Source organism: Alligator mississippiensis, chromosome 4, assembly GCF_030867095.1.
Source record: "Alligator mississippiensis isolate rAllMis1 chromosome 4, rAllMis1, whole genome shotgun sequence".
In the NCBI taxonomy this organism is placed as follows: Eukaryota; Metazoa; Chordata; order Crocodylia; family Alligatoridae; genus Alligator; species Alligator mississippiensis.
This window is the reverse complement of record NC_081827.1, coordinates 244330326-244357173: the sequence shown is the minus strand read 5'-3', so window position 1 is coordinate 244357173 and position 26848 is coordinate 244330326. Positions and strand designations below refer to the sequence as shown.

The 26848-nt window shown below is 47.2% G+C and overlaps 1 protein-coding gene across 1 annotated transcript in view; it reads right to left on the bottom strand.

Moving 5' to 3' along the window:
- Positions 1–26444, bottom strand: part of ITGB5 (integrin subunit beta 5) — a 110409-nt gene extending 83965 nt beyond the window's left edge. Inside the window, exons 1-3 of the mRNA XM_006259668.4 lie at positions 26233–26444; positions 21039–21124; positions 6916–7120 (exon numbers count right to left, since the gene is read on the bottom strand). Of these exons, the coding sequence (XP_006259730.3) occupies positions 6916–7120; positions 21039–21124; positions 26233–26365 (424 nt within the window). The 5' untranslated portion in view covers positions 26366–26444. The remainder of the gene's footprint in view (positions 1–6915; positions 7121–21038; positions 21125–26232) is intronic.
- Positions 26445–26848: the final 404 nt, after the last annotated feature.

Genomic DNA, 26848 nt, shown 5'->3' with positions numbered 1-26848 from the left:
CATGCCCAGCCCCACAAATTAGCAGGGGCAATACCTTGGAGTTGCTTCCAGGCTCTTTCCACTGCCAATTTTCCAGGTCTGGGCATGTGTGGAGCTTTCTCCAGCTCAAGCAAATGCCTTGAGATCCTGTCAAGAGTGCTGAGGGGTGCCATGCAATGTTAGTGCTGCTAGATATACATACTTGATTCCTAAAACACCCCCAGAGATTTCAAATAGGAATCCATAGCGTTAAAGTGTCCTGGTCTGCTGTGTCTTTCTGAGCTCTTTGCAGCAGAAGAATTACTCTGTTCATTTTCTGAAGTCAAAAAACCAAGCGAAAACTAAGGGCAGACATTGTCCGAGGGGTGCCTTGAGTATAAAAATGTTGAGAACCAGTAGCTTAGACATACCCTGAGCCTCAATTAGGCACTGATTTGGGGACAACCCCTGTCCCTCCACCCCCCAAAAAACTGTTTTTTGTCATTTAGAGCTACACTTCATTCTGAAGGCAGAAAGGGAGAGTTTCTAAACAAAAATGAACTGACCCAACACCATAATAACTATGCCCCACAAGAAAACCATCTCCGTTCCTGGATCTTACACCGGCACCTCCAGAAATGTTATATCTCATCCAGTGCACTGAATGCCCCGAGGGAAGCTACGTAGGAGAAACCAAACAAGAACCGCGTGCCAGAACAAACGCACACCGAAAAAATCCATCAAAGACAAAAGTGCCCCATTACCTGTGGGTGTACATCTCTCACAAGACAACCACCCTCTCCCCAGTCTCTCAGTTCTAATCCTCACGGGAATTTACAAAACACCTTTCGCAGACGAGCCTACAAACTTCACTTTGTAAATCCACTGGATATAAAAAAAATCAGGGACTATAGACATTGGATTTATGGCACATTATAACCTGCCTGTCATCCGATAACCCCAGGTAACTTCTTGGGGATGTTGGTTGTAGTCATGCTAGTCTAAGGATGCTGGCAGACAAGGTTCTTTGGGTAAATGTGGTATCTTTTATTAGACTAAATAAATAGTTGGAAAAAATTGTTCTTTGCTAACTTTCAAAGAAACAAAGCTTGCAAAGAACATGTTTTTCCAACTATTTCGTTGGTCTAATAAAAGATATCACATTTACCCAAATAACCTTGTCCTAGATAAGTTTCCCCAGTTCTCCTCTCTCACAGAAGCGTACATCTTCACTCTCCATATGGTTGGACAGAGTTACAATGGGGTACAAGGAAGAAAGGCAGACATAGTATCTTAGTTCAGGAGACACAGCTCCTTAAAATGACTTCCCGGCAGGTTTAGATCAAGGGATGTCTCCAAACCAGGGCCCCTTTTATGACATTTCATTGTTTCCCCCTACAGCATGCATAATAAAATTGCTGATAAAAATGAAGCTATCAAAGTTTCTATATTAACAGCCATGCCATGGGCAGGCAGCCCATGACAATGGCTTCCCAGACAATGGCTTCTAAAACCTAGTATCTTAGAAGCAGCATGCCAGAGTAATAAATACCCCTCCCTGTCCTCTCTCAGCTTCCTTTTAAGTAGCACTTTCTCACTGCAATCCAGGAAAGCCATTATGCAACAGGACATGAATTAAAAGAGGGCCTACAAGAGAACAAAGTTATCAGACAATCACAAAAAGTTGCCCAAGAGGCAATCTGGGAAGTTCATAAATGATCATGCACATCTATTCACATTGATTGAGTGGGCAGGAGAACAGGCAGTTTAATTGCAATCTGTTCAATTTAGTGTTACAGGAATGCATAGTACATGGGGGCGGGGAGGAGTGGGACAAGTAAGTAAATCAGATTGCTATTTTCCATTAGAGTCTGTACTTTATTCAAAAACAAAAGTTTGGGACCTAGGCAATTTGAAAGGAAACTTAAAACACAGAGGTTATTGCTCTGTTCTGACACATCCAACCTCTGCAAGGAAGAGAGACACCCCATGCATGGAAAGAAAATGAGGGGCGATATGACATCATCTGATATATTGTATTTCAACCAGATGCCTTAAATCAGGGGTTTTCCACTGAGGGTATGCATACCCCTGGGGATACTTGGGAAGGCCTCAGGGGGTATTTGGCAGTGGGCACCGCCACCATTTCCTCCACCAGCACTTCTGCCACCGGCACACTTGCCGATCGGCTGCTGGGGGACCCCACCGCTCGCTGATCAGCCGTTGCCTCCCCCCACAGCTCGTCAGCCGTCTGCCAGGGGACTCCTTCCTTCTCGACTGGCCGCCAGGGGTACGCTGACCCCAAAAGATTGAAAACCCCTGCCTTAAACGGTCATTTTGTGCACCCATGCACAAGCAACATACAAAGCACAAGCATTTTATTTAGCTGCATTTAAATTTTACATCGTCATTCATAATAATAAGATCTGTCACTGCTGCTGCACATTAAACAGGAATTGCAGCATCGTTCCAAGCCTGTTAAATCTTCAGAAGCGCTAATGACTCCCATCTCTTCCCTAGAGAGCGACAGATGCTTAATCACTAACACCAATGAGGGTTTTTAAGCTACAATCCTTTCATTGCTCTTCAGACTGCATGAGATTCTTCCGAGTACTAATTTCACCTGCAGCACTAAATACGCGTGCAGTGTATGTGATTGATGTGGCATGCAGCTCATCCCCCCCCTCTCTCCCCACAACCTTGCCCTCAAATTCCTAACAAGCAGGTTTCTTCTTTCAGGTTACTAAAAAGGATTTTCCTTTGTGCACAAAGAGCTGTTCTCACATACAGCTCTTCTCTCTTCCCAGCAAAGCAAATGAACTCTGGCTAAATGATGAAATGTTCATTCTGTTGAAATCAGGGGTATTCTTGACACGGATTTCTGTAAGGTCAGAATTACACCCAAAAAGCATTATACGTTTTCAGCACAAGGAAAAAGCTTCGTCTAATGCCAGCCCCCTGCAAGCTTATACAAGTGCCTAAAATTCACACCCTGTGAGCAGTTTCACCAAAACCAAGTTACAAGGTGCAAATTTAGTACGTAAGTGTTTGCAGGATCTGTCCGTGTTGAAGAACATGTGTACTGCAGCGATGCTGAGAAAGCCTCTTTTTTTGCAGCAACATCTACACGTGCTACTGATTTCATCTGCCAAGATGGGACTAATCCAGGAGTGGGCGAAATATGGCCTGTGGGCCATACCCGGTCTGCTAATTGATCCTATCTGGTTCGTTGGCCAGGAGCCTCAGAAGGGAGGGCTGTGTCCCGCACTGCTCCATTCTGCCGCAGCCGGGGCGGGGTCTGGGTGGGCCACGGTGCACTGACTCCTGTTACCCGATATTATGATGCAAACTCAGGAATTAATTCTGAGTCAGTGCTGTAAGAGTGAGAAGAGAGATTTACCCATGAAGCTGGAGAAGGCTTGCTTGCTTAGCACATGGTGACTTTTTTGGGAGAGGGGCCTTTCAGGCTTCCCACACAAGTGCTTATTTCTTTTTTTGCTTGATGGTTAGGGTTAAGTGGACAATAAAACATTATTTTTTTAGTCATTAATTCCATCTCCTGGGGTTACATTCCTCTTATCCAGCCAAGGTTCTTTGTAGGTAGAGACAATTTTAACCATAGTGTATTTAAAACAGACGGTCTGATTTTGATCTCTTACAGGACCATAAATCCTGTCTCTCCATTGAAGTCAATGGAGCTATACCAAGTGAGTTAGGAATCTTTCTAAGGACACAGAAGCCTACCTCTAGGTATAGAGGTTTGCAGGTCTGGCTTATAGCTAGACCATTAGACACTAGACCATTATAACTAGACAATTAGAAAGATCCAGGTGAAACACTACTGGGCAAGACCAATGGATAATGATTGCTCCACTCTAAGTTGCTGGTCTGAAATACAGGAAAGGCATCACCAGCCAAAATCACAGGCAGAAGGGGGTTCTTGCAGCGCTGAGAAATACTGGGAATCTAAGCAGCTCTGCACTACAGAGCTGGCACGAGCAGCCCAGGCAGAGCTAGGGTAACCTCTCGTCCCAGCGCTGACCGACACAGAACTGAAAAGATGCAAAAGGTGGTTTAAAGTAATTTGTTGTCACCCCTCCCGCTGGCTCTGCCTCCAAGCACACAATCTCGCTCTTATTCTCTGCTTAGAAGAGTGGTTTCTATTGTTCTCACGAGTACCAGAGCGCCCAAGGGATGACAAGGTCGAACGGTTGCAAACTCCTCCATGATTGTTTCAGGCTGGACATAAGGAAGAATTTCTTTACTGTCCGAGCCCCCAACGTCTGCAATAGCCTGCCGCCGGAGGGGGTTCAAGCACCTACTTTGAACGCCTTCAAGAGAAATTTGGATGTTTATCTTGCTGGGATCCTGTGATCCCTGCTGACTTCCTGCCCCTGGGCAGGGGGCTGGACTTGATGATCCTCCGAGGTCCCTTCCAGCCCTAATGTCTATGAATCTATGAATCTATAAATCACAAGCCAAAACAACCTGGACAAAGCAAAGCACAGTGCACTGTGTGTGTAGCACATCTACCTGCCCCGGCTAAGAGCCAGGTCATCTCAAGAAAGTAGTGACCAGACTAGCATTGCCACTGCCTCTTCTTTCCAAGGGGTGTGTTTTTACCTGCTCATTTCCCCACCACCCAACCCAGTTTCCCTCTTCTCCTCTCTCCCAGAATCAAATGTCTTCTCTAGACTGTTGATCTTGCATTTTGATCTGAACATAGGCAGGGTTTATTGCAGTGCTGCAGTTTAGTCGCTGACGACTGTCCTCCATTGTGAGTACAGAAAACATCTGGTAAGCCAGAGAGCTGCTCTTTTTTCCCCACAAAGATGACTGGCCAGTAGCTTAAAACAGGTCTTTCTATGGGAATCCTCCGACATCTCTTTACCCTGAAGTGACAAAATAGTTCAGCTTGAAAATGTTTCAATCCATGTAAAACTGCTTTACGAAGCAGCTAAGGAATGTGCTGGTTACAAGTTTCGTGATAGGGAGAGTCCTAAGGAGTCAGGGTTTGAGAGCAACACTCTGCTGATTCAGTATTTTCTGCCACCAACTATTTTAACAAACTTCTTAGTGGCTCTCGGTGGCGCTCAACCTTTTTAGACTCAAGGCACCCCTTAGAAAATGCCAGCTCTCAGCTTTCACTTGTTCTTTTACCTTTGAAAAGTAGCATAGCATTTCTTCTCTTGCAAAGTACTCAGAATCGCCCCCACCAAAAAACCCCACACTGCTTTGGACACCATGGATTACTATTTGAAATCTCTGGGCTTATCTTGCAAATCACGAATGGGTGATTGCACACCTAACAGTGCAAATATTGGGTGGCACCCCCTGGCACCCTTGAAAGAATCCTGCAGCACCCTGGTTGAGAACCACTGACATATCTCCAAATCAGAGCTGCTCTTTTGCTGAAGGAAAACTATCCAACATATAGCAAGGGGAGGGCAAGGACAGCCTTCCTCTGAGGAGCCAGAGAGGAGCATGCTGCATGTGCATTAGAGCCTGATGTTTCAGCCTGCAATGGCCTCATGCACACACATATGCAGGCACGGAGGAAAGGGGATTTAAAGACAAACAAAAGATAGGACGAGCACACACAGCACACTTATGATTTAGAAGCAAGACTAATGATATTTTGAGGTCTGATGCACAATTTTCAATATAATATTGAGTTTGGAAATACTGCTACGTAGATGTTATTTAGATTCCTAACTACTTCATAAATAGAGAGGGGTAAACTATATTCATCTAAAGTTAGGCAGAAGGCAGCAGTGTGACAATTTATAGACTGGTCTATAAAAGGTGCCACACTGCCCTACCTTCTCCTTCATAAACTTAAGGACTGTACTCTGCAAAAAGTGATGGACCCCTTCAATAAGCATCGGCATAGCACACCACCAATAGCAGCACAGTCTGCCCCCTGTTATGGATATAAAGGGACATTTTTCATCGTTCAGTGTGCGTGCAAGATCTGTAGCGAAAAAAGAAAAAAGGGAAAACACACAAAACCCAGACACACACACTTTTTCCTTCTATGAATCAGGCTTTTCTCTTTGCTTCTCTTTGCCATAAAGAGCCCTTTTCTTCTTAATATTTTTGCAAGAATCCTGCCAAATATTTTTGCAAGAATTCTGAACCCACACTAAATCTTATTTTTACCCCCCTTCTCCAGAAAGCTTTTTATAACAACCATGCTTCCATAGGTCAATCCTGCTTCTTTTATTTATGAAAGCCTCCCTTTTTAATTAGATATTTCAGAGGAATTGATGGCTTAGAGGAATCATAATGGGCTATGGACATGCTCCCGGCTCTAAGTGACAGGGCCCATTCCCCCACGTCAGTAATTGATGTCTGGTCCTGAAGTATCTGTTGTTCTAAATCTTTACCTTGCAATAGAGGAATGAGATGTGTTGTGTTGGCGGGGGTGGTTTAAGTTGGGTTTAAGATATTGTGATTATAATGCCACCAAAAATTGTGAAGGTTGGTCATAGAAGTAGGGCTGGAAGGGACGTTCAGAGGTCATATAGTCCAACCCCATGCCAGAGGTAGGATTATCCCTATCCAAACCACATACAAATGCATAATCTAAACTCCACATAAAACTATTGTCAAAGCTGGTGTAGAAACCAAAGCCATTTGTTAAATGACTGATTTTTTAGGGCTGAGGGGCTCCCTTTCAATATTTACAAAGGGCTACGGTTAGCATTTACAAAATGGTTTATAAAAGGACTGAGCTAAGTGGAACGTAACTACAGCACCCTCTCAAATGAAAAGAAGTACTAACGCTCCCGTTTTGAGATTCACAACACAGACAGACTGAAATCAGTAGGGTACAGTATGGCTCTGCAGCTGCCTTGCACGTCTTTAATAACAGGATCATGAGATATCTCAACTCTGTCGGCTTTTCCCACGCACAAGTTGCCAGAAGAAAAGCCCAAGTCACTACACACTCACCAGGGCGTAGGTTCAAGGAGACCTTCTGAGGCATCATCTGAGTAACGTCCGAGTGGGTCAAACTGGAGCCCTTACTGCTGAGCGAATTGTTCTTCACTATGTTAATGCTGCTCTGGGGACTCTCAATCGCTCCCGCACAGCCATTCGCAATCAGGTTTTCTATGTAGTCGCACCTTGAGGTGATGGATTTTGTGCTGCCAAAGTCCTAGAAGTTAGAGAACGAACAGGTGTCACGACATATTTGGTGTCACAACTTATCTTTTTGACATGCAGGCGTCCGCAACAAAAGTGGAAAAAGGAAAGTGGACAGGGAAAGGGGACAGCTTCACCTCAAAGGTGCCCAGGGCTGAGCTGGAGCAAACCTTTCAGATCATGGAAGAAGATAACATCAGAAATGTCGTAACAGTGCATGCACTGAGGAAGAAAGGCATGGGAAGGACCAGCGCTAGATAGTCCTGGAGAACGTGTGATCTTTCTTACATGAAATGTGGGTTTGGAGGAATGAAGAGAGTGATATATATTGTAGACCGAGTCTGATACAGTCACTGATGGGACGGATGGGAGGGAAGAACAACCCTTACGTGAATAGAGGAATGAGACAGAACAGTAGAAAAGGAAAGGCTGCTCAGAGAACGAGCATCCACAGGTCTGTACAGGAAGCTGAATGTCCCAGAACAAGCACAACATTCCCAGCATCCTTCCACGAATCATACAATACACGTGGGTGCAACATCATAGCACAGACAAATGTAGCATAGATCAAGGGTGTCATACCTACCTGGCCTCCCAGGCTGGATCTTGGCCACACGGCTCCTCAGAGGTTGAATATGGACCCACCTTTGGTGGTGGAGCAAGTGGCAGCAGCAAAGAGTTTCATGCAGCCATGACTCACCCCCTGCAGCTGAAGTGTGTCCCCAACAGGGCTCTACACCCTGGATTTTGATGGTGGGTCCAAACCCCTTTTGCCCTACTGGTAAACCTGGGCCTGGTTTACAAGGCTGTCATGCTGATCACCCTTCTCTACTGCAGTGAAACCTGGACTGTCTACCAACACCACATTAAGACCCTCAAGAGCTTTCACCAGTGATGCTTGCACCGAATCCTGGGGATCAAATGGGAGGGCCACCAGACCAGTGTGAGCGTCCTCCATGTAACTGCATCTACCAGCCTTGAAGCCTTGCGCTTGAGAAACCAACTCCGATGGACGGGCCACTGCGTCCGGATGTCCGAGAACCGCCTCCCTTGCCATATTCTCTTTTCCCAACTCTCCATTGGCCAACGCTCAAAGGGTGGCCAAAGGAAACAGTACAAAGACACACTCAAGGTCGCCCTCAAGCATGGAGGCATCGATACCAATGGCTGGGAGGAGCAAGCTGCTGACCATTCGGTGTGGAGCCGCCTGGTCCACCAAGGCACGCACCACTTTGAGGCCCAGAGACTTGCTACTGAGGTGGAACAGCGGTGGCGGAGGAAGGAGAAGGAGACCAACCCAGGGCTGCGAATCCCACCTTATGCGCAACAACATGCCCCCATTGCCGAAGAGCGTGTGCATCCAGAGTTGGACTCCTCAGTCACCTGAGGGCCCATCAACCCTGATGGACATCATCCTTGACTTTGAGGGACTGCCAACGACTCCTGAATTCCTGGCCCCTCCCAAAGCCCCACAGGCTGACCTACAGGCCATGTCTTTAACACCCCCAGTATAGACCAGTTGACCATGGAAGGCTGGATGGAAAGCTTCAAGGGTGGCAATTCAATAACATTTTGTAGAAGAAGAAAAAAAAGGGGTCATTAAGTTTAAAAAAAAAAAAAAAAGGACCAAAGGATGAAGTATAACATGAACAGTCAGTGGGGTGGGGAACAAAACAGCCCTGGTCATACCCAGTTCACTCTCCCTTCCAGTATCCACTCTCTGCCACTGTGACACAGGCCTATTTGCCACTTTAAGGGATCGCGGCCCAGTGCCCACCAAGTAAAAATAAAAGCCTCCCTCAGTAAGGGAGGCCCCCGGGAAAGCGGCAGCTGATTTCTGGAGACAAATGATAACAAAACTGGGATGGGAACTGTGGGGAGAGGGTCAAAGGTTCAGAACCGGTGCACCGAGGGGGGACACCAAGCAGCGCCCGCCAGCCCTCAAACGAGTCTAAGGAGGCAGCGGACACTACCCAGTGAAACTACAGCATACTGGGCAAGGTGGACCTATGGTCTGACCCAGTCAATGGCAAGTCTCAAGTTCTTAGGGCTAGGAAGGAGAGGGAACGATGGAAAGCAGATGTATGTTTTGCGTACGTGGGAACGATGGAAAGGGGACGTATGTATTCTGGGTATGGCATGTTTTAAAAGAAAAGGGAATGAATGAGATGCGGTTGTTAATCTAGATAAATCGATTCAACATTCATCATGCCCTCCCGCCGGGCTAATGATTAATATCATTTCCCATTGTAGGTATGAGCATGCATTCAGGGGTGTTGGCTACAGCTCAGGATTGTCATGTGTTGTGCCAGAGGAAGATCTACAACCACAGGGAGTCTCCTTTCTACTGCATGGAGATAACCCTCACCCCCAGTGTCAGATAAGCTTAATCCAAGATACACAAGACGGCACTGTAGGAAGCAATGGCTTTGTTCCAGCCAGCCACAGAAAGGGGGAAGCGTTTTTCCAGAGAGCTGGGAGAAGTGTGGGGTTTTTCAAAGGATCTGAAGGGAGTTACCCAAATCTTACTGAATTTTCATGTATTTAATTCCTCCGTCTTTAGCATATAGCACAAAGATGCCCATCTAATGATAATCCCATGCAACAACCCCACAACAAAACAAAGAGAGACTGTCCCTATATACAACCCGGCCGACCCTCCACTCATTCACTCAACAGATGGGGGTGGGAAGAGAGAAACAATTACCCAGGTCAAGCCAATGAGCTTCTTTCTACACAGCATCTTTCATCAGATCTCGAGCCATTTGATAAGGAAGTCATCCCCACCATAGCCTGGCATCGCTCTGCTTTACGGACAGAAAACCAGAGGCACAGAGGGGTCAGGGGCTTGCCCGTGATTACGGCAGTGGCAAAGCCAAACATAAAGTCTCTTGACACCCAACTCTTCTCCTCAGCCACCAAACTGCTTCTTCCTTAGTACTGAAATCAGGACTTACTCACAACCTGGCAAAACATGAGGGCAAGACTGCACTCCCAAGATGTGCACGGATACGCTCCACTCTCCTCTTCCAATGCAGGGCTAGTGTTATTTGAAAAATGCTCCATTTACATTCCCTATCCCAAAGACAACGTCTTGCCAAGAGATGGTGCATCACACCAATGACCATGGCCTTCCTGGAATGGGTCAATAAACAGATGGACTTCCAAACAGAAGGCCTAAGACTATGCCAATTCTTTCTACTGTAAAACAAAAAAAATACTGTTTGCCTACAAACAGCGGGTAAAGGAACAGCTTCAAAAAAGTTCACCTGGGATCTGTAAGGGTCAGGTCCGACTCCACAGAAGTCAGTGGAAAGATTCCCACTGGTTTCAGTAGCGGTTAGAGAGCACCTCATCCCTCCAAACAGGACGAGAAACATATTGTACAGAACGGGAAAGGCAGTAGGCATGCAAAGACAGAAAAGCTGTGTCGACCAGAGCCCCCACCTGGAAGTCGGGAGACCAGGGGCCTGATTCTGGACCCCACTAACACCGGCTTTCCACTAGTATGTAACACCAGGGGCTGCAGTAGTGCAGCTCTTGTCGTACACTTGTCATCCAGGCATGAGGGCTCTTTTCCCCCCCCCGGTTTGCCAGTTTGTGATCACAACCTCCCTGTGCCTTCTGGAATAATGGAAATATTCTTATTACAGCAGAGCCGACACTAACCAAAACTGGGGGCGCGCTGCATTAGGCACTGCACTAACATGGAGTAGCAGAAGCCCTGCCCCTAAGAGCCTACAACATCAGCAATCACATAGCGCAGACCTTAATCCGCCTGGAGATCTCTTACCCAGGTAAGTAGCCTTACAGAAACCAGCAGGGTTTTGTGGAGTTAGCCAATTCATCAGGGGGAATAAGGGCTCCCTAGCATAATCTATAAGGTTAAAAATGCATATTGGCCTGTTTGCTCTTTCAGACAGGGATGGTCTTACTGTCCTGTGCTTATATAGGACCTAGCATAATGGTGTCTGTGTGTCACGCTGCTAGGCCCTACCGCAACAATCATCTGAAACCCGCTCACAAGAAGGCACTGCTGAAGGGTTACACCCTCAGACAGGTTCAGCTGAATTAACTCGGTAGCTTTACTTCCATTAGTTGCATACTACCACATTAGAAAAGAGCAAGAACAGTGGACTAAACTAATCACACAAGAGCTATGAAGAAGTAGCTGCTGCAGCCCCATGCATAGTCCTATAATTAGGACAGGGCCATAGTGAATCCTGCAAGCCCAGCCACCTGCATGGGCTTGTGTACCTTTATATGCCATGGTCTAATACTCGGCAAATGTTCTGTAGAGAATCCCCAAACCGGGTAGATACTTGGAGTCAATCGCTAAACTGGATCTCCTACCCAGCATCTCCAAGACCGGCTCCAAAGCCCGCAGATGTTAACAGATGTTAACATCAACTGCAGTGAGTGCTGGGTTCAGAATCGATTATTTTGGAAAGGGGGAATTAACTTTAGTCCTACATGGGCAGGCGGTACAGGGAAGAGGAGAAAATCTTTTTATAGGCAGCATACGGTTACAATGTGAAAAATGTTGCTACACATGACATTGCTTACCCTATTGGCAAACTTCTCAGCAGGGTTTATTTAAATGAGACGGTGGACACAGGAAGGAAGACGCAGTGACACAAGAGTGAATGCATTTGTACTTGTGAACAGTGGAAGACCACTCACTGATCATGTGCTTGGATGGCCTGATTTCGCCTCTCCTACCAGCACAGGCCATGCACCCCAACAGGCCCAGGAATGGAGACCAAGAACAGGGTCACCAACAGGGAGACCTGGATGTTGCCACTATAGCGACCACCCCCTGATGTGACTGAATGAGAAAAGGCATAGGGACCAGCATAAACCAAAAAGTGGGCTGATCTGGGCAAGCAGTACAGCAAGGCAATGCCAATTCATCAGCTTCTATTGGGATGCATTTCTTGATGCTCTTCTGTCTAGATGTGACCACAGAGAGACCATCCCTGAAAGCCCGTTTGCTTTTCCTTATTCTGAGAGATGAACTCTCCCAGGAGCTGCTGCATCCCCATGCACAGTCCTATAATTAAGACAGGTCATAGTGAATCCTGCAAACACAAAAGGCAATGTTACTTATTAGAAAGGGGTAGTTGGTCTGAAGTCAGGCAGAAAGCAGGGCTGGTGACACCTTATATAGACCTACTCATCTAGAAATGCGTGAGCTTTCATAAGCAACAGGCTACTTCCAAGTCAACTGGCAAGACTTAGCTTAGTCCTTGTATACTCCCCACCCCCCATACACACACCTCGAGCATTAATAGCTGTCACTTCATTTACCATCTGTGGCTCATCCACCCTTTTATTAAATATATGCATTGTCTAGTTGTTTTATTTTGCCCAAGATAGGACCATCTGAATTTCCTGACTGGACCAGACCCTGATCTAACTCTAGTTCAAGCTCTTCAGGGTCTGATATTGGGTAGAAGAGGAAGACAGCACCCAGAAGTTGAAATGCAGAGTGTGTGACATGACATAACTGACACATTGTGGGACTGAAGGAGTGTAGCAAAGAGAAACGACTCAGAGGAGGGTGCTGGAAGATGGCTATAAAGGGAATCCTCCATACTTTCATACTCCATCTCCGGGCCCCTCGATACATAAGTTACACCAATTCAATTGATAAGGAATTTGCACCTCACTTTGGCATTTGGTCCCCCACTGGCGCAGAGCAGGGTGCAGAATTGTGGGAGGGCTCAGGAAAGCCAAAGCAGCAGAGCAAACAAGTCTGCTAAACACACCCCAATTGACACAATGCAAGTTAATGCTATCACAGCAGCAATGAGTAACCATTGGCAAACATCCATTCACAGTCACGTCTGACACAAGTTAAACCTGTCAGAGAGTTCCCCAGACCGTGCAGGAGCCACAGATGAAAGGAAAGGTGTGCAGGGGCTTTAGTTCTTGGAGATATGGCTCTGGATAACTGAGGGAGGCATCCAGGGCCTCCAAGCTCCCTGCCCCAACACTACTAGTAGACATGTGCAACGAAGCAGATTGCTGCTTAGCAGCTGGAATACAAAAATCAACAGATTTTGGCATCCCCACCCAAGGGTGTTTGCTGCATTCTGGTCTCTGGACCCTGCACAACACTGAACGGTATTTTTCTTGCACTTTCCTGTCCTTTTTGTAGGTCTCCTTCGCCAAAGAAAACACAACACATGGGGAAGTCTGATGCTAGACAGAGACTTAAAAACCCAAGCTGGCATGCAGCTGTTTCATTTATTTATTACACCATGAAGTCTCCAGCATGGGCACACAACATGTAGCCCACAGGCCACATGCACACTGCCAGGGTAATAGCAGTGTCCCAGTGACTGGGAAAAGGCGCCTACCCAGTCCTCTGCTGACAAACGTGACTCGTGAGTGGTCCCCAATAGCTCCCGAGTTGCACACCCCTGTTTTGCAGCATCTCAGCAGCTCCGTGTAATGCTTCAAGCAGCCTATCACACCATTTATGCGAAATAAAATAAATAAATAGAGAGTAAAGTCATTCAATTCTCTCCATCCTACATTGGTAGCACACCCTGGGCACCACACACTCATGAAGGGCAGGCCTAGGTTGCTTTCCCCGGACCCAGGGTCTACCCCTACATCACATGCCTCATCTACTCGCTGTCTTTGGAAGGCACCAGCAGGTAAGCACAGCGGGTGGCTTGGATTCCCAGATCCAAATAATCCAAATACCTCCCCCAGTGCCGCTGCCAGGCTTTCCTAAGACTCATCACAGCTGGCCATGGGGCACACGCCGGACTTTGTCTTAATGCCGGTCTCTGGGGCACCCAGCAGAAGACAGTGTGTGATATGTAGTTTGCAAGTGTAGACTAGGGGCCCAAGGGGAGGCCATGTAGACAATACCCTAAGGATCTTCGAGGGCAGAGACAGGCTCCCAAACACACATGAAGTGGAAAGAGAAAAAAAAAAAGCCTATTACACAGGTGTGATCATTTAAGAGCAGTAGAAAACACACACACACTCACACACATCTAAAAGAACTGACTCACGCCAAACCCTGAAAACTGAGATGGGACCAAGCATCAAGGTCTGAGCCTGGATTTCTACCAGAAACATCAAAACATCCAAAGCAGCAGCAGGCGTGCAAGAACATGCATGTAACCTCCTAACTAGGTCACCTGCCTGCCTAACATATAAAAAAGCCAAATAAACAGCCCTGAGATCAGTGAACAAACAGCGTGCTATTGTGTTCTAGAGAAAAACCGATCAGTCCAGAAGGTGTGCACCTAGTATATTAATTCTTATTGAGGGCAGTGTCTACGGTATGCTTTATGCCTTTCAAATAATCCCCTATACCAAGGACAGACCGTAAACAGAGATTAGTTAAGGGAGGGGGGAGGAGAGGGAAAAAAGAAAAGGATCAACAGTAGGAAAATTATACAGGAGCCAGCTCGATTCATTGTAAGCAGCACAAACTGTTCAGTTTATACAATAACCGGATCACAAGGGGCGTTTCTACATGTGCTCTGGGAGTCGGGGGTGGCACTTTAATCAGAGTGGCTCTGAGAGCTGCTCTAATTACAGCGCCTGGAGCACTATGTGTATCAGCGTCCCTGCACTGAAAAATGGCAGCAGGGCCGCTTTCACTGACGCTTTAGTTAAAAGTGTCCCCACCACCATTTCTCAGCACGTGGACACTGCTGCGTGTGATGCTCGAGTCTGCTGGAGCGCCGAAATCATCAAGCTCCAGCCAACCTGATTCATCGACTCTCCTCCAACGTGCTGTAATTACAGTGCGATGGAGCAGCCTCGCTGCTCATGTATAGGAGCCCCAAGAAGCCTGAGAAGGAAACCATCTGAGAGTGCATCAAATCCTTGCTGACTTGTGCGTTTGCCATCACGTCTTTATTAGGTCCAATTTTAGACTAATTCAACCTAAAATGTTCCCTTTCAAAGTTTCATTGTTTAACATTTCTCTAGTAACATCTTAGTCCTCCCAAGTCAGCCTTCAGGCATAAATACCAGAGATCAAAAGATGTATGGTCTCATCAAAACCTGTTGGAATACATATTATATTGCATTTTTTGCGCTCATCCCATCCACACTAAGTCTGACAGAGATTGAAATTGCAATGGCAGCTGCAAGGATGGAATAAAAGCTACTTTTAGAGTGACTGACCTTCACTGGACAGCCCACCGAGTTCACAGGAACCCAGGGGACCAACTGATACCGAACAGTTACTACAGACAAGCCCTCTACTGTCGTTACAGTCTGATGGGAAGAAAGATGGTAGAGTTTGGTGGTGATCTCAGAAAATGAATAGGGAAGACCAATACAAATTTTCTTTAGGCACAAAGATTATACACAGCAGGTAGAAAAGGTGGTAGCGTATCCTACTCAGATCTGTGTCCCAGGAGTCTCCACTGAAAACACCTCCTTTGGAGCATGCCTCCTCTAACAACATTAGCAAGATTTCGGTATGAAAAAAAAAAATATATGTCCCAAACAGAAACATTCATTGAACACAACTTATTGCTAGAGGACTGTCAGACAAGCACTAAACCAAAGCTGTTTTTTGCCCCTAAACTCGCAGACCTCCAAAGTCTTGAATCTGCCACTCAAATAAAAGGCCACGGTGCCAATGATTTTGTGCAATTATTCAAAGTCTGTGATCACTGACATCTTACCCCCTAGCTCCTTGTTCCCCACTCCCCCTCCACCAGTGGAAAAAACTAGTGAAGCCCAGATACAGAAAGTTAGTGACAAAAGTCTGGACGCTCCACCAAGAGCCTGCCCGGCATTTACAGGACTTGGCAACTACTGCAAAGGAATTAAAAGGAGACGTTTGCTTCTCTGTAATCAAGGCAACAGAACTGCAGCCAGCAGAGCTGTTCTGCTCAAATGGGTCGATCAACTTGTGTTGCATAATAACCCAGGCTTTAAATCCAAGCACAAACAGCTGTGAATTACCAGCTACACCCAGTAGACTTCAGCCCCAGCTTGCTGCCAAAGGTCGCAGCCCTGGAGGTGACAACACCTGCTACATGGATCCAGTCCCTTCCTCTCTGGGGAAGGTCAGGGAAAAGCAGCAACATTCACTTGTAAGGGAAATGATCAGTGCCGCCTTCAGAGAGGCTTCCTCAGCCTGACGAAGAGTGTTTGTGCCCAAAAGCTTGCAAAGAAGAATTGTTTCCAACTATTTGAGTTGGTCTAATAAAAGATATCAGATTTACCCAATGAACCTTGCCTGCCTTCAGAGATGTGCACCTACCAAGGTGCCCAAAAGATACAGCAGCTGTCAGAGACATCATCAGACCCTAATGGACCCTGGATGGAAAGGGAAAATGCCTTTAAAGAATGACCCAGGTCCCTGTTCCCACTGCAAGTGCATGGTTCCCATTGATCATAGCAGTACAAAACCTCGGGGTCCTCTTGACTCTCCATCCAGGGAGCATTAATGCATGAAGCCAACACCTTTCACCACCTGCTTGCAAGGAAATTTCAGCCCCTTCTTCCCACGTAAGGGCCTGGCCATGCCAATCCAGGCATCTGTCATCTTGCCCCTGGATCACTTTAGTGTCTGTACAGAAGATGCTGCAATGCTCGACTTCCAGACATGGAGGACCTCCAGGGCGCACTCGAACCCAGCACCGTGTATCCCAGGCTCCCTATACAGTGCACAGGGAAAGAGTCAGCCCCTCAAAAGAGCGATCCCAAAAACTATCTATCTTGGGCAGAGGCAACTTAGGGACAGATGACAGGTAACAACAACCCTGGTCCCAGAATTATTTCTGATCTATAATTCAGTGACTGCGTAATGTAAAATCCATAAAACAGGCTTGAACAGAAACCTGAACCCAGGTTGCCCAGTTCCTCTCGAGCCAGGTGCTTAGACACTACAGTGAGAGGCAGCAATATAAAACTTTAAAATTGTTCTCCACTGAGAGTCCTGTATCTATGGGAAATCGCTGTTCAGAGACCTACAAGTTCTTTAAACATCTTTACCCTCCCTCATGATCAAAAGGAGGAGTGATCCAAAAACAACTAATCAAACTTAAAAAGGTTCACTTGTTCCAGCTTGTTGCAGGAGAAGTGGTTACGGCACATTCAATCATGGAAAGCCAAGCCGACAGCTCTGTACCTGCGGGGAAAGTTCAGCAGCTGCCAGCTGCACAGTAGATCTTCGGTGCCATCCTTTAAGGCATTTCTACTTTAAAGAGAGACTAGCAAACAGTATCCATGGATTCCACGATAATTCCCCATTTCGACTGTGCTCCATTTACAAGCAAGCCTATATTTTTCAGTACTGGGGGATCCATCAGGATAGTAGCACATGAACAAATATTGCAGGGCCTGTCAAAGGTTTAAGTCGTCAGTGATCTGCAAAGATGATTGGTGAAATCTGTCCCCAAATCCTTCAGGACAGTGCAAGGTAAGCATAAAACACAGACTAGCATACTAACTGGGTTTTACTCCCAAGCAATGTGAGTTTTGTAAAAGCCACTCCCCTATCTACAATATTCTAGGGCTAGGAACGACTCCCTGAACTGTTTACAATCCAAGGCCTCCATATTTTATGCTGCCAGAAAATGCATATTCTAAACAAATGCTGAATGCTCGGGTTGCAGACTCCAATTAGTGAGAAGACAAAAGTAAAACTGACTGTAAAATCCAGATTTGGTAGGTGTAGCTGATGAGACTATGAGATTGTCACTGTTTGAGTTTAATAGAAATGGAGGAAAGCAAAAAAAGACAGAACAGGAAGAAGAGAAGTAGAAGCCCAATGTACGTAGAAGTGTTTGGGGAACTGATTCTGAAAATCTAGGGTGATGTTTATAATGCAGAGAAGGAAATTTGTCTTTGAAAAAAAATTACACGGACACCCAGCTTGCCAATTTACAATACCACCGTTTTGCTATATCCCATCAGAATAAGAGACAGCACATTACAGGCAGGTTTCTTTTTTTTTAATCTCATGCTAAAAATACACAGTGCGCTGGATACTAAAGCTGAACCAAAAGACACCAATTGCTATTGTAACAGTTTTTAACATATCATTTCTGCAGACAGAGTTTGAAACAGATAGTTAAACAGGTACTCCAGCCCGGTAGCAGACAAGTACTTTTCTGTGTGCCCCCTCCTCCAATTCCATTTAAGAGCTATTAAAAAAGCCTCGCTTGCTATGTAACAGTCACGCAGCTCATACTAAAAGCCAATCTACAATTAGCCGCCGCAGTGACCACCAGACAAACATTTGCATTGGCAGAGTTGTATCGAAATGGCCTTTTGCTGCCAACAAAGGGGGGTTGGGGGGAACACACACACACACACACACACACACACACACACACACCCCTACTTGGTTACCCCCACTTAATAGACAGCATTCCTGTATTCTCATATCACCGCCACAGATGACTTGGCTTAAAGACTTTCTTACAGCTGTATACAAGATGTCTCAAAAGCAGAGGCTGTTGCTGCTCTCCTGCTCCTTCCACACATTATTCAACCTCTCGAAAAGCTGGGAAAACTAGTACAACTCTAGGTAACGCGGCATTAGCAGTGTTAACAGGTTTCCTTGGAAAAGCTGCAGCTGCGCTGATGAATACATGAAAGCTAACAAAGTGCCTCAGCACTAAAGCAGCTCTGGCAGGCTGAAAAGCAGAGCCCACGCGGAAGAAAGAACTGCATAAAATGTCCTAGCCTAGAAAGAAAAGTGGCAGTGGAGAAGTGGGATGTGAACGGGAAGCTGAGACACCCAGAGAGTTTCACTCCCGGCCAGCCGAGTCAGTGACCACACAAGCAGGGGAGCCTCTTCGGGCGCAGATCGAGGGGCTGGCAATACGATGGCCATGTTAAATCCCCGCAGCTTTTTGTTCTTTGCACAATGGCTCGTGCTCAGGTCCTTAGGCAGGCTCGTAAAAGGGTTATTAATAGAACTCCTTCAGCATTTTTTTCATTACAGGATCAGCTCGCTTGTTAAATGAAAGGGAGGGACACAAAAAACAACAATGCTCAGAGCCCGGCCAGCACACACGGTGCATGGCAACAAGGACGCCCTGTACGCCGATTCAAAGTGAGCTGGAAGCACATATAACAGCTGCCTTGCTGATGCTAGCATTTTAACCCGCTTTGCACCAATCTGAGCGGCCACACAAGGTGCAGGGGAAGGGTAAGTAGGCTCCCAAGGTCTCTCTCAAAGTTGCATGCCTCTCTTTCCTTGAAGTGACAGATTTGCTCCCCTGACTCCTACCACAGTGAGGAGAAGGGAACAAACTCCAGGACACCTGGTTTCTTCAGTCTCATCCACACTGCATCAGGGACCCGTGACCTCCCCTGTCCCAAGGAGGCTGCAAGGCTAAGGACTCCCTCGCTGGCCAGCGCGCCCAGAAAGCCCGCTGGACCTATACTGGATTGCAAATAGATTGCCAGGTCAGCATCTAGAGGTGGGATCATACAGACTGATGCCTAATTTATGAGAGAGTAAAACACACTTAATATTACCGGGCTAAGCAACGTGTCTGTGCTTGGGAAAGGGAACTTGTCCATAAATCCTTACGCAGCAGAAAACTAAACAGCAGCAGCTCCTCAGACCCTGCGTGACATACGTCTTTCTAGGCAAAGTTACCATAGGATTTTTTTTTTCCACCACAGCATATTTCCTCTGCAGCCCAGGGCTCAGGCTCATAATTCACCAACTACATCTAAACACAGGGCCCAGGCTTGCCACGAAGCGAGCGCTCTGTGCACACACTGCAAGCTCTTGGGCAATTTTGTCTCCCTGTAAGCACCATGCACAATGGAGAATACCGGGTACCTAATAATTAAAGGATATCGGCTGATTAGATAGCAGACATGCTGTAAATGCCCCCAGTGTGCAGCGAGATTCTTCTGGGCCACCCTCCCAGGTAAATGTGCCTGTACAAGGGACACGTAAGGGAGGGAATCGTGACTCTGAGTCACGGTTCTCTCCCCAACCCTACCTATACTTCAGGGGAGGAAACAGACTACTCCCAGCCAACACCTGCCACAGATTACCTCCTCCTCCAGACTGGCTCAGCTGTCCTTTCCTACACCTTCCTCCCAGAGTTGGGAAGGAAGGTAGCAACCCGGACAAGCCTTCTCTTCTCCCTACGTCCTCGGCCATCCCGCCGCGGAGCACACAGTTCAAAGTAAAGGGGGTTTGTCAGACAAAGATTTGAGTCTGACACTAGATTGCCCAAACAGAGACCCTAATCCTTAAGTAGTCTGCAATTCTCCTGCATCCGGACACTAAAGAAATAATCGGATCCTTTTCATCCATGCAAGAGGTCTGCAGGATGCCTGACCTTTCAGGCAGTGTCATTCTGCAAACATTATAAAAGAAAAAAAAATGACCAAAAATGTCCAAAATGACCAATGACAAAAAGATGACACCTTTTTTCCAGCCTGCACTGGAACGGCAGCCAGCCCAGAAAACATTACAAAGGCCAGGGCGTGGCGTCATTAGAAGTCCAGAAAGCCCCGTTAACGATGTGAGCATGGCAGAAGTGCTCAGCAACAGGCATTTACTTTTCCACCGTCATGAAACTTTCAGCAGCAAGCAGACGTTTGAAAATATGAAGCCCCACGTATGGGATTCATTTAAAAAAACGAAAAAGAAACCTGCTGATTCAGGTTGGCCATTGCACTGAGCAAGTTCCAGAGCGCAAGTGTATTTAGGATGCAGAGAAAGGAAGAAGCAGACCTACTTCTTAGCTTGCCAAGAAATTTATAGATCACACGTGTGTCACCATAAAGTCTGCCAGGGATGGAAGAGCTCCCCCTCCCTGTATCAGCCTTTCGCTGTGGAGAGCTGGTGTTGGGAAAGGACAAGAGAAAGAAGAGGAACTAAGAACCTGCCTTTTTCTTGCATTAAGCAGTTTATAGTGAGTCACAGGAAAAGCAGAACAAGGCAGAGTACCTACCTCTTTGGAGCACCACGCACATTTGGGATGAATGAGCAGACAATCTTCACAAGAGGTAGCACTTCCATTCGTGCAAATATTGAGACCTTCAACAACAAAGAAGAAAAAAACAGGGTCATCTAATGGATTGAAAGCCATCACAGGGAGCTTCTTGCAACACACGGCATGCTCGACTTAGCGTGAACCCATATGTTTTCAAGGGCAAAGCATCTTCCCAAAGTTCAAACAGGGGAAGGCCATGAAAAGAAGTCTACCTTCTAAAAGCCAATAATAAGCTGGTGCTTTAATTATGGAAGCAATTAGTTCACATGGCCCTTGCTGCTGATTTCAGAAAGTGCTGCGAACCTCTGAAAATTCAAGGAAAAATTAGATGGCACTGCTCCAAAAAGATCAGTGAATTCTGGTAGAGCAAGTAGCTGATTATTCTAATAAAGTATTCCCAAAGCTCTTCCTAGCACGTAACAGTCGTTACGTTACTTTGAAAGATTATCAGCAAACCCAGATAATGCTGACTTTAAAGTGATGCTGGCCTATCTTCTAAATTATTCCTTTCCATCCAAATGCATTAAGTTGGGAAGAACACTAATAAATCACTTTCATCTTAAAAATGGGCTTTTTACACTGTCCACTTCCCATAATTGACTCCCATTCTGCTAAATTTCCTTAATTTATTAAGATAGTCATTTCCACCGGATATCCAGGTTAAGCTGGACAACCTGTTTACATTGGGTGATGCCCAAGGCAGGTCAGCCTCGAACATGCTGCAGTGCCACAGGGGTTTTGCCTTGCAGTGCCAATGCAACCTGCACCCAGGCATAGACACAGGCAAACACACAACGTTGGACGTTGTCCACCCTTAAATTATTAGCATTCTTGAGAGCAGAAAGCTGTGAAAGGGCTTTATTTGCAGAGTCTCATACAGAAGTACGGATGCCATAAAAAAACCCTGCCATCACTATGCTTAAATAGCAGGCAACATCAAAGGTATTTTGGTTTGAATGCAACAGTGTAAATTCGATTGTGGCTGCTGCGATGAATATGACCGTCAGGACACTGATGTCTCTATTCTCCAGCAGGAGGCTATTTAGCATCCACTGTCAATAAGTAATTAAACAACTTTCCAGCTGAGGGTTCAGCTTTGAGGCTGCACAGTCTTGAAGGAAATGCCTTAGGCTTGAATCCTGAGCCTTCTATTTTTTTCCACCCTGGATGTCAATAAAAGCATTGTCAGGCCTCATGCTACAGTTCATCTCTTTGCAGACAATTATATCTACAGACAGGGAAGGCTGTGCTGTGCATGCCACCAGACAGGGTCTGCAAAGTGCATGGACTCAGTGGCCAATTAAAGTGTTGCTGTGTAGCATGAGCTTTCTGTTGCCTTTTGTCAAGTCCTAGTGGCTGCGTTCCTCCAAAAAAATACATTTATATTGAAAAACATCAAGTGTTGCATTTGGCTGGCCAAGTGTTTGGGGCTGGGATATGCAGAACAGGAAGGCGGCAGTGAATCAAGCCAGTCCGTCACACTCCAAGCTAAAAACTAGGGAAGGACGAGTTATTCCGTCACCGTTCCTAAATCCCAATTGTGGCATGACTGTGTATGTCCAGGCCACGCACTGACAATTTTCTGTAACCCACAAGGTGATTCACTGCAACTTGCTTTCCCTAAAGCAAAAGCTCTGTACTTCGCATGGTTTCCATGAGAGGAAGCTGTTAGTTGGCATGCTCATTTAAACAGCAGGTTTATTATGGTCTTCCACTGGTCATTGTAATAGTGTGCGCTTTGCTGCTTGATCACAATCTGCACATCTACAGTCCAACTTCTGAACTTTTCAAGAATTCAAAAATGAAACAAAATAGAAGCTATTCAACAGAACAACCGGTTGCACGGCCTGAGCTTAAGACATGGGACTCATTTCCCAAACCAAGCAATGGATCTGGCTTCTAGCACAGTGGAAACCCTTTTCTTTGTAGCTTGTAACTACAGGCCTTGTAATAAAGTAAAGCTTACATTTTATTTTCTGTCCAAAGAAACCCTGGAGGCTTGGGAGGGAAGCAGTTGGGGACTAAACCAGAAGCTATACAAATCAACCTGCTACCAGTCTATCCAGAGCCACTGATCCAAACATCTCCAGAACTTGGCCTCCAATACACACGGTTTACAAAGCCAAAACCATGACCAGTGACATTTCACACAACCTACTAAGCAGTTGCTATCAAGAGACCTAAGCACCTGTCTCAAGGCCTCTGCTGTGTGCTGGACCTGATCCAGAGTGTTTCGGACCTGACCATCCGTCCGGAAAATGGAAATGCTACTGACCTGCCTCTCCTGATGGGCGGGCTCCTGAGGATTCACTTGTTAATACTACTAAAATTAGAAATATTAGAAATTAGACATTTCTAATATATTAGAAAACTCAGACCTCTGCCTCAGCAGGCCATTCCTAATCTGTACCAAACAGATTAGGTACAGATTATCAGCTCAGCCGAGTGAACCGACTACAGCAGGCCAAAGGATGGCAACTCTGTTCTTCAGCAGCTGTATCAAGCTGCCCATTTCATCCGGATAGAAAACCAAGCTTCTCAGTTAGAGAATTTGGGTGGGACAAACCAGGACCTCGCAGGCCAAAAAGTCTCTGCTCTGCATGATTTAGAGCACAGTCTAATCTCATGGCACACCGAATCAGAAAGAAAAGGGAGGTGGACCTAGGTCTCCCACATCCCAGACCACAACCCTGACTGCTAAGCTAAAGGGCAGGCAAGTCTCCATATAGAGACGTTCATTAGTGCCAAGGTACCTCAATGAAACAGCTCATTCAATCAAACATTCAGCTGAAGATGTTCTGACTATCTCTGCGAAGGAAAGGAGTCCACCCTTCTCCCCACCTCCAGAACCGCTCCACCATCCAGCTTCCTTCCACCTCCCAGGAGGGACTGGAAAGTCCTCGCCCCCTCCCCAAGTGCTGTGACCTACCCTTCATTTTACACTGCACAGCACCATCCCACAGGCATCAAGTGGCCTCCCCGAATCAAGCTCTTTCTTTGGCACGCAGAACTGCTCTGGTGGCCCCCACCCTCAAGGGAACAAAGGAAGGCGTTGTACCCCTGAGGCTAACTGCAGGTTGATCACATCCTTCTGCAGGTGAGAAGTGAGCTAGGCAAGAAAGGGATGCATCCTGAAGGGCGTGCAGGGATGCTACTCAAAGAGACAGACAGGGCCTTATTTCAAACCACTTAAAACACCGAAATCCTCAAATAACCATCCTCTTAAAACAGAAGTATACCAACCTGCCTGAAACATGTATTATTCGCACCGTATGAAGGTGCAGATCACTCCACCAACATCTGCTTGATGGGGACAGACAATGTGTGGAGTCAGGAGTGCTCAACTCTTAGGACCAGCAACACAAGAACAGAAGAAACCTGCACAAGCAGTGGTTCCCAAACGCCGAGAGATTGCGCGCCACCAGTTTAAAACGATACACCCTTAAGTACCACCAGCACAGTTTTCAGTTCAACCTTAAGTACCACCAGCACATGTTTGTCATATCAAGTCATTATAATTAATCTGTTAACGTGCACCATTGACAGGTTGCCTGCATACCCCGGTGGTACGTGCACGCTGCGCTAGAGTTTTACAGGCGTGTGCTGCAGCGCTCTCCGCAGCTTGTTAATGTAGCTCATTAAATGTCAACACAAAGGGTAAATAAATTAACAGAGGACTCCACACATTTGATTAGGCTCTCTTTATAAAAAAAAAGATCAGCTCACAAAAGAGGATTCTCTCTTCCAGCGTCAATCGGACACACTCACCAAGTGCTGCTGTTTTAAAACGTGTCCCAGCAGCGAGAGCCTCCCTGCTGGGAAAAACAATGACAGTCCTCCAGATTAAATGCACATTCAGACTGAAAACCTGAACCCAGGAGCAACACGGGAAAAGGGAGCCCTGGGAATCAGGCAATAGTAAGACAAGTGCTGGAGGTTTTACGGCTATTCATGTTGCTGTTCTTCATCTGCATCTCTGGATACCTGCAGCGCAAACATTCAGGGAGCTTACGCTACATTGGGAAAGAGAAAACCTTCCACCTCAATCCTTTTCATGCCAGGGAAGGATGTGCCAGGAAATATCCAGGGTACATGCCAAGGAATATCCAGATCCATAGAGGTTGGAAGTATTCCCAGGATGTGGTTCGGGCACATACTTGATGGCTTCTGTAACGCTCTGGTCCCTACCAATTCAGAACTGGCAACAACGAACTGGAATGAGAAATCTTGATCGAAAAAATGAGCAAGATCCTTCCTTGGGACTGGAAAGGGCCACCTCAAATCATTCAGGAGCTCGGCAGATGAAGCTGAGCAACTGGAACAAGTCACGGCGAGTCCTGGCCCGCTCTGCTGGCGTCCCAGGGCGCTAGCAGAAAACCAGACAAGTCTGTTCAGATAACAAACTACTACTTGTGTTACGGTTACCATTTTTTGCTGCATCTGGCAAGAGACCCTGTCCTTTTAAGAAAGACCAAAGAGGGTGTACAGATGCAGGGGACTCCAGGCTTAGCTGAAACAACCCCTTTCGAGTGAAAATAACCCTGATCCTTACCATTTCGGAGGTCTGGGGTATCAAAGCACAGGTGGCTTCTCTTGATCACACAGTTTTGCCATGTGGCCAAACTGACCATAAACAGACTGGGTGTTTTTAATCTAGAAAACACAGGAGAAGAGTGGAGATTGCTTTGGGACCGCTAAGCATCCTATTTAAGTGGGACGAATATTATCTCCTTTCTCGCCTGCGTCGCCAGCCGACCCGTTGGTGCCAATAGCTACGCTAACCAAACGGGCGCTCTCCAACCTGCCGCTCGCACACCTCGGGTTTAACCAGCCCACCGCTTGCTGGACTGTCGGATGCCCAGGCGGTTTGGCCTGCCCCCGGCCTGGAGGAGGTCCCGCCGGAGGTCAGCTCCGCCGTCGTCCTAGGACATACAAACTTTCGTTCCTCCCCAGGGGGACTTGGACAATCTTTTCCAAGGGTGCGTGCGCCCCAAAGCTTGCACCCAAGACCTTGCTGGTCTAAGAAAAGGCAGCAGCATCTCTCGCGGAGCCCCGTGGCAGGACCTGGCTCCCCTGTGGGCCGGCGCGGTGGGGCGGGACGGGGCGCGGAGAGGAGCGGAGGGGAGCGGAGCGGAGCGGAGCGGGCACTCACCGGGCGCGCCGCGCAGCAGCGACCAGAGCAGGAGGAGGCAGGCGGCGCCGGGGGGACGCAGCGGCCGCCGCGGGGGGGACATGGAGCCGGGCGGGACCGGCCGGTGCTCCGCGCTGCCCCGCGCCCCGCGCATCCCCCGACCCGCGCCCCGCTCCGCTCCGAAACTTCCCCGGCTGCGGGAGCGGGAGCCGGAGCGGGAGCCGGAGCGGGTGCAGCCCGGGCCGGCCCCGCCTTCACCCCGCCCGGGGCCGCGCAGGGGAGGGGACGGGCCGGGACGGGGCGGGGAGGGGACGGGGCTGGAGGGCGGGCACACGGGCTTGCACACGCACACACGCGGGCCGGCACACGCATGCAGACACACAGAGACAAGCACATGCACAGACACGCACACGCACAGACATGCTGACGCATACGCATGCACATGTACACACACACGGGCCAACACGCATGCAGACACACACACACACACACGGGATGCATGCACGCACACACGCACAGGCACACACATGCATGCACACATACAGACACAGGCGTACACACACACATGCACAGACATGCAGACACACAGATAAGCACATGCACAGACACAGACACACACACACGCACAGACATGCAC